The sequence below is a fragment of the Acipenser ruthenus genome, chromosome 16 (assembly GCF_902713425.1).
Source record: "Acipenser ruthenus chromosome 16, fAciRut3.2 maternal haplotype, whole genome shotgun sequence".
NCBI classification, from domain to species: Eukaryota; Metazoa; Chordata; class Actinopteri; order Acipenseriformes; family Acipenseridae; genus Acipenser; species Acipenser ruthenus.
Window position 1 is genome coordinate 33,941,749 of NC_081204.1, and position 9,260 is coordinate 33,951,008.

The 9,260-nt window shown below is 35.5% G+C and overlaps 1 protein-coding gene across 1 annotated transcript in view; it reads right to left on the reverse strand.

Annotated features, from left to right (window-relative positions):
* LOC117412344 (ephrin-B1-like) overlaps positions 1-4,938 on the reverse strand; it is a 66,299-nt gene extending 61,361 nt beyond the window's left edge. The window contains exon 1 of the mRNA XM_034020652.3: positions 3,681-4,938. Coding sequence (XP_033876543.1) covers positions 3,681-3,799 — 119 coding nt within the window. The 5' untranslated portion in view covers positions 3,800-4,938. The remainder of the gene's footprint in view (positions 1-3,680) is intronic.
* Between the last annotated feature and the right edge of the window lie 4,322 nt (positions 4,939-9,260).

The window sequence follows — 9,260 nt, forward strand, 5'->3', positions numbered from 1 at the left end:
TAGAGAGTGATTTAGCAGCCCTGGACCTGGGCTAGTGTTTTTCCATGTGTCTGTTCAGAGACACAGATCGACACAGTGGCGGCTGGCGCGTCGACCCACACACCTCCAAAGGCCCATTAGTATATGTGAAACCCACCATTATCTTTGCTTAGCTTCCCCAAGAACAACTTCAGTTCACACCCCGATTTCAGGTACTCAGCTTCAGAACTATGAAGTGGGCTGCCTCTGCACTGCCTTTGACACCTACATAAATACACTGAGGCTTTCAGAGTTTAAACAAGCTCCACAAAACAGCTCTGCTGCACAACTGCAAACAGGCCAAATCACAGCTTTAATACCAATGCTGCTTTAATAACCAAAGTTTGTTTTTCTCCTGTGATGCTTAGGAGGAAGAAGAAGAAGAAGAAGAAGAAGAAGAAGAAGAAGAAGAAGAAGAAGAAGAAGAAGAAGAAGAAGAAGAAGAAGGCAGGAAGCTTCATTTTGAAAATATAGTAACAGACGTACTAGATACAGTCAATGATGGGTGTGTTTATATATAGATATAGACAAACAGACAGACATATACCAAGCTTCTGAATTTAGTTTGTTGAAGATATTATTAACAGGAGCACAATGGCCAATCTCCGAGCTGTACACAAGTTTCTGATCAAACTGATTGATTCTAAATCAGATTGGAAAGGACGCAGTGCATGGGATCTCATCAGAGACCTGTAATCTGCTTCACAGTAATTAAGGACCTACCCGGAGGCCTGCAATCTATTAGAGATCATTTGGGAGTGGAGACGTGGTAGAGCACAGCACTGGGTGGGATAAATAAACAGAATGCTGGTCTACTTGAAACAACAAGCAGCAACTGCTGTATAACAGCAGCAGCCGGGATCCTTACACCTGTTATTGTGCCTTATTCTACAGAGAGTCGCCGTCAAGCTCGTCAAGGCTTATGACACACACTTTTCAAGATGTGTTGGATATACACAGACTTCACTGGCGTATACACACTGCATGCATGGTACATATCGTCCCTTACAGCAGGCCTTTAGTCTTACAAAAAGGGGGGGGGGGGGGGGGGGGGGGGGGTTATTTTATAGAATAATCCTTGCTCTTTTTAAGAAATATGAGTCTGTTAAAAGTCAAGTTAAATATCACATTTGTGTATGTATTAATTAATTATTGTGTGTGTGTGTTTGTGTATATATATATATATATATATATATATATATATATATGTGTGTGTGTGTGTGGGTGGGTGTAGGTGTGTGTGTGTGTGGGTGTAGGTGTGTGTGTGTGTGTGGGTGTGTGTGTGTGTGGGTGCAAGAATATATGTCACAAGGTATGTATTTAACAGCTAGCCCTATAAAAATCTATTACAACTACTGTGAAATGCATTTCATTTAATGAGGTGTGTTAACATATTTACACAACGTCTTTCTTTCTTTCTTTCTTTCTTTCTTTCTTTCTTTCTTTCTTTCTTCGTATATGTTTACATTACTAAAGTAATTTTTTGAGAGATATCTGAATAGCATGGTCATTTCATTGAAAAGAACTGTCGTTCTAGGTGGCGGATCAGGAATAGTATTTATTATTATTTTTTATTTCTTAGCAGACGCCCTTATCCAGGGCGACTTACAATTGTTACAAGATATCACATTAATAATAACGATTGTGCTGAGCTGGCTTACACAGTTATAAACTGATTGTAACACACTAAAAACAACGGGATGAGCAAAAACTATAATAAGAGAAAAACGGCAGTCATCTGAGAAATGTTAGAATAATTATTGAGGACTGACGTATACATTACCAAAAAAACTACATTTATGGGTGACTTTTTTTTTTGGTTAACATTATAAGGAACACATTCTTTATTATTATTATTATTATTATTATTATTATTATTATTATTAATAATAATAATAATAATAATAATAATAATAATAATAATAATAATAATAATAATAATAATAATAATAATAATAATATCATGGAATTAATAATTGGCGCTATATATATAGACATGTGTGCAAGAATATATGTCATATTAATTTATTAGCTAGCCCTATAAAAAAAAATCCAATTAGAAACAAAACTATTTTGTAGGTTAACAACTTTTTCTCTTTCTTTCTTTCTTTCTTTCTTTCTTTCTTTCTTTCTTTCTTTCTTTCTTTCTTTGCTATATTATGAGTGCTTCGTAAATTACAATAAGTACACAAAATATTTTTAGATCATTTATATATATATATATATATATATATATATATATATATATATATATATATATATATATATATTTATATATATATATATATATATATATATATATTTATATATATATATATATATATATATATATATATATATATATATATATATATATATATATATATATATATATATATATATATATTTATATATATATATATATATATATATATATATATATATATATATATATATATAAATGATCTAAAAATATATTCTTGTCTATAATATATTTTATTTTGCAAATCCACAACTTGCTAACTTTCCTGCCCGCATCTAGAGTAGGAGAATATCTGTATATGAAAAATGACAGGTCTATGGGAAATGGATAACGAATATTTTAAAATCTTCTAAAAGACTTACCAACTAAACGACATCTCAAGCACATTATTCGCTCAGTTCTTAAGAGGCTCCGTTGCGCTTTGAGACGCGTTATAACAAAATATTCTAGCGTTGAAATAATTAATACGTTACTCATTAATAATATATTACATATTTCATATTATAGCGAACGCAGAAATTAGATTAATTTATACATGAGCAAAGTTAAATTAATAATTGGTGTGGGTGTGTGTGTGTGTGTGTGTGTGTGTGTGGTTTGCTAGTGAAGAAGATTCAATTTGACAACTACACTAATGGGATGCAGAACTCATTTATTTATGTATTTATTCGTGTACGTATTTAATTATTCTCCAGTTATTCTGTTTATTTTAAGTTTTAAACAACAAACACACCACAGCTTTCTATATACCTCGACATGATATGGTAAGCTTGTTCACCATCACTAAGGCAGCGGGCTACATACAGGCTACGTTTTCGGTTTATCTGCATTAGAGTCACATTATTGTGCTAAGAAGCATACGCAATGGAACGCGTAGTGCGCTGTAGCGCAACCGTCACGTACCGGTCCTGTGTGTTAAAGCGCTGGCGAGAGCCTTCAAAATGGTCCTGCGGGTACACCTGGCAGATCTTCATTAGCGCGGATTGCTGCTCGCTCGCTGCGACACTAGGTTTGCACTTACCTGCAACGAATGAGGGTTTGTCTTGCCGTGACACAACAGCCGATGTGGAGTGCGCTAATTTAACAACGCACGCTGACAGCTTTAGTTTCTAAAACTTCAACAATTAACACTGAAGACAATTAACACTGAATACAACAGCAATGTCACGATAATACAACATTTCTCTTTCGTATATTTCAAATATGAATCCACCACGCTTAAGGTGAACGTCAATGCCATACATTTGAACATATGACCCCTAGGCGTGCAATATTATAACTGGACATAATAGAAATTTCTACTCTGTATTAGATGTTTTGGGGCTTTCCTTTGCATCGTTGGGGTACCGAAAGTGTTACAAAAAATGTATTATACGTGGGTTGTAAAGATTTTTTGTAAAACAAGGTGCCTGCTACTTACTTGTGGTTTTGCGAGCTCCAGGACACGGAATCCAAGGTTTTTGCTAAAGGCATGGGCACCCTGCACAGTGTAATGAAAAGCCCCAGATAATACCTCCAGAGACACTTCGTATCGGCCATTCTCACTGCGGTGTGTTTCCTAATGGACTGCGATTCGACGAATGGATACACAAAGTTATATCGCGTTAATCCCGCTGTTTGTTTCGGTTAAATCTCCAGCTGGGTCGAAGCCGAAATCACAAATGGATGTCGATCTCCTCGAATAATGCTCGTAAATCTCCAAGCGTCCTTGTTTTGCGTGTGTGTACTTTCCTGACAGTTAATCGCTCATCTCAGTGTTCAAACTACGGGGCATAGCTAATGCCATCAGATTGAGGTATGGAAAGCAGAAGCGATCTTTCACCACCATGCAATTACATACAGGTCTTCCAAACGCCTTTATTTTCTCTTCGATCTGTCATTGAAAGAAACAACTGTCCGGTTGACTAGTGTATTGCCAAAACACAAACAAGTCAATGTACCTGATGATGCGTTCTTTGTAAGTCCCTTTTCTGCGGTCGAGCGCCCAGGTAATGTAATCTATCTAGGCGCTTAGTGCTGTTAATTTTAGTTGTGGTGTTTTCGACCACAAAACAACTTTCTCGCTTTCAGCTTTCTTATTCTTTTCTTTAGAAACGCGTCTTTATTCCGTGGGCGCTACCAGTAGCAGTATTGGTTCCTTTTAAACTGGTAAACATCCAGTGCGCTGTGTCAAGCACGGGACACACACACAAATGCACAAGTCAAGAAAAGTCCATGTACTCTGTTTCCTAAAAGTCCAAAGTCCTTCAACGAGGTATTCTCCTGAATTATTCTGCTTATCCAGAACAGCCCCGATGCTTTTCAACAGAACGCTTTCCTTGCAGATCCCCGTGTAATTAAACTCCTATGGTTGGATTTTGTCTCAAAAAATACCTCCGTCTTGTTTTGTGCATTATTCGTGTGTGAAATCTTGTAAATTCATCATTCCAAGTGACATTGTTGGAGTTTCGTTTTCTTTTTTTTCCAGTTTAAGAGGGTTGCCGGTGAGTTGTTGTATGTTGTATCAGTCTGATGTGCAATACAGTCGGATTACAGACTCGTTTCGGTGAGTGCTCGCTCTCCTGTGCCTTGAATATGATACACTCACTGCATACTTTCCAGCATCTCTCAAACTGTGCCCCTCCTCGCTTAAGCGGCTAGTGTAATGTGATTCTCAGGCAAGAAAAGGACAGCCTCAGCCTCCCGACCAATCAAAAAATAGCTCTCAGGGTCCTAATCCCAGAGCCAGCATTACAAATCCAAAGCTACATTGAGTAGTGCATGCGATCCCGGTAGAGAAGAGCCTATTTATTCTGCGAGGTATTATTTTTAAACCAGGGTCTGTAAATGTGTTTCTATACCGCTAATTAGCAGCATATGATTCTAATTTTAGGGTTGGCACTTTCTGCCAGATTTGCAGGAGTAAGGTATCTTTGTAAATCGGTAGCCCGCCACCTATCACACGTAACTTATTTAAGTTTAAAACAGTTTTGTTTTGTTTTTTTTCTCTCTCAGTTGTCATTCATAATGTGATATATTTTTACCTGACTGCCCTTAAAAACAGACATGTTGTGTTATTCCCTTTTCCAGTTATAGTCTACTGTTTTACTCAAAACTCACTTCGCTTAAAGTTCCCAGTTATACTGCAATCACACAGAAATCGAATGGACCATATACCAAACCAATGATGCAGTATGTTATTTTATAATAATAATAATAATAATAATAATAATAATAATAGTGAAAGATTTAAGACCAAGCCCGTTATATCATGTCAAAAGTTTTGTGAAAAAAAATGATTATAAGAAATAGATTGTGTAGAGATCTAAATATAATGTATTGATTTAAATGTTATTTTATTTACACTAACAGGCGCTTGTGTGTGCGTGTGTGTTTTCCTTTACGTAAATACATTTTCCACATAGAAAAACATATTTTAACAGCAGCTTGTCCAGGAACGTTTTCATAACCTCCGAAACCCGTCTTTATCGCTTGCGTTTTTAATGCAGTAATTAAATAATAACGTGTTAGAGAAATATAGGCGTGAATCTGCATGCAGTAGCTACATGTGACTACTATATTAATAAAGGACTAGCTGTATTGAAGCCACGTTATTTATTGAAGTGTTTGTGTGTTAGGTGAAATGCATAAAAGCGCAAGTTCTGTATACTGATAATGGCAATATGGCAATACAGTTCAAATGGGACGGGTTTAAGAATGGAATGTCTTTTTAAAACCCACGGCAGAATCTCTTGGATGTGGGTGAAATCGTTTTGATCTGGAATTGAAATGTAACTCCTGTTGAAAAAAGGAACACAAACTCGCTTTGTTTTCAGCGAATCACCCCGATTAAACCTGTTAAATAACACTTCAAATGCGTTATGAGTATGACCAGACTACGCTGCGTCTCTAAACACCGGGAACATCAATCCAGGCATCCTTTTAAACGAATGTAGTATTTTGGTAATACTTTTTTTGTTGTTTTTTATTTTTTTCCCAGGTACCTAGAATGCAGGTATCATACATTCTAAGGGCACCTGTGGCGGATAAGAGCATTGGTGTTGAACTACATGTCTTAACCAACCACACTGTGTATATTTCAACACAACTTGTTCTATAGTGTCCAACAACAACAGTACTGACACATGTATCGGCCTATACAATAATCCACAATCCTGTTTACTGTGTGTATATATACATATATATAGGCTACCATAAACAATATGGTTATATGTATTTTTGTTTTACCTATAATATTCTTATATTCTTCCATAAGCAACATTAAGGAACATTAAAACTGTAAATGTATCTAAGCTATACATTTAAAAGCATACCTCACGTTTTTCTCTTGTCTCACTCACACAAACTTAGAGAAGTGAATCTGTGAAAGTTGTTTTTTTTTTTTTAGTGTGAATCACTATCGCCATCTACTGGCAGTCTCAAGGCTGAAACTCGGAGTTGTTATTATTTTGGAATCTTGGAAATACAACACTGTGACATAAGTCTTCTGTTTGTTTGTTTGTTTGATTATCAACCTAAGCATTCGTTTTAAAATAAAAAGGGTAACAAAGAGACACAAAAGTAAAGAGCAAAACATTTAGTTAAATCAAATCATGTATTGATGGAAGATGGTAGATGGGAACATGGAAGATTACATACAGTTTGGGCCTTTTACTATAAAAATATAAAACCTCATGCGTTTATAAAACTCGTAATTAGCTTACTGGAACCATATCAAATTCAAAATGTGCCATTAACATCCAGTTCATGAGGCTGTGTCCCAACTCGAGAGCATGATATTCCCATGGTTTGGTCTTCTGTCCAAGTGGTTTTATGGATAAATCATCTTCTCCGCGTCTCGCTTGACTCTGTGTCAGCTCAGCCACAGTAAAGCGCATACAGAACAATTTAAAATAATCACAAGGTCCCCACTTTTCCTCGATTTAGTTAACAGTTCGCAGACTGTCGCCGTTGGTACTGTAGCATTCATCACTGTGGGAATCGAATGTACTTATGTTATCGCAAGAGCTCCAAGTTATACAAAAAGCCGTCTTTATAAAACCTGGCAGATTCCTTACTTAAACTAAATCGCCAACACAGAAGACTGCTAGTATTGCTTCCATAACCAGTAAACACACGACATCAGTACAACGTTTTCGGGATGTCAGACGTATTGTTATTTATACCAGCAATATTGCACACATTGAAAGGGCAAGTAACCTGATGGTAATCGAGTATTGTTTCTAGATTCTCTTGGGTGCTCGTTCTCTTTTCAATAGACGGTCGTGCGATAGCTGTGCTCTCATTTTTTAATTAAAATCACTATAGCGCTGTTCCACCTCGTCCCGTTCTTACAAACTTTCCAATTAAAAGCGACTGCACGGCTAAATACACTCAGTGGTTAATTATATTGTGTTCAGAGGATCGGAACTGCAAAGCGTCTTTTCAAGCGGAACGTTTGCAATGTCGCAGAATTGTTTTTAAACCAAACCTATGTTCATTCAAGTTTCTTTTTTTTTGTGAATCATTTTGTTTTTCTTTTTTTTCTTTTTTTCTTTTTTTTTTTTTTTTTACTTTTTTGTAACATTTGCATTGTTTTGCAAAAGTTTAGGAAATGTCGTCCCAAGTGAAACAGAATTGAAATGCACTTTATTTATGTACTTATTTACTTATTTTAATACACACAATAGTATAGCTGGTTTAGTAGTATTCTCAATGGTTATTATTATTATTATTATTATTATTATTATTATTAGTAGTAGTAGTAGTAGTAGTAGTAGTAGTAGTAGTATTTTGTTCTGAGCTATATATTGCACATTGTTATATGATTTGAATGTTTTCCCGGCTTTAATAATTGTGATGCGCTTATAATATGTTGTGGGGATCCCCTCCGTTTATTTTACATTTCCTGCTGAATGTGTTATCTAAAATCTGTTTTTAATGGTTCCGTATATCTAGATTTGTCGGTACAGGAATGTATTTAATAAGATGCAACTGTTATGCAGTATTTATTGTTGCCTAAGGCTATTAATAAAACGAGGACAAACATGTTGTAGTTGATTTGTTGTTTTTTGGAAGTGAAGACATGTGAGTAAGTGTTATATATTTAATACTGTTTGGGCTATAATGTAATTACAGAACAGCTTCAGTTTAATCACATCAGTAATACAACTGTATAAAGAGAGAGGTAACTCAACTACAATGTGCGTGTCAGAACAGACATTATCTAAGATATGTATCTTATGGGAACAGAAAATAAGAGACGTATAGAATTAAAAGAGCAATCTGCAGTGAAACGTCCCGGGTTTGTTTCCACAGAAGCAGCTGGTTTGCTTTATTTTTATTTTATTATTATTATTTTTTTAACTTGACTTCGTTACTACAACAATTTTACAGGATGGAAAAAAAAAACATTGAATAAAGGGACCATTTAGTTCAAATTACACCAATTCAAACACTAACCTGTTATTTAACCCTTTCATGCATGAAATATAAAAAATAGATGACAAGCAACTGAAGTCGTTTTGGACACATAATAAATATATGTTATTATATAAACATATGAGGCTACCATGCATTTGTGTCTTCTGTATGTCCCCACATGAATTCACCATGCATGTAAGGGTTTTTTTTAAAAAAAATCCCTCAATAATGGACATTCTGTGCTGGAAAAAGTGATTAATAAAAATACAATAAACTTCGACAGGATCATGCAGCAGCTTCTTGTTAGATATCCTATCTTTTTTTCCTTATGAAAGCTTTGCACTGACAAAACACTTCATCTATCTCTGTGTGTGTGTCTTATGATAACAGACAGTATCTCTTTGTCAGATAGTTCTGTAGTACAAGATCGTCACGCATACGGACTTCACTCTGATAACACTCTAACTGAAATCCTAAACGCTTTGTAAGAGTGTTGGTCTCTGCTAATCTCTGAGCCACAGTTTCTAATATGTGATGTCAATCCACTTGTTTTAGTAGCTAGGCTCTACCCTAATGAGGTTTGAGAAGATGAAAGCGT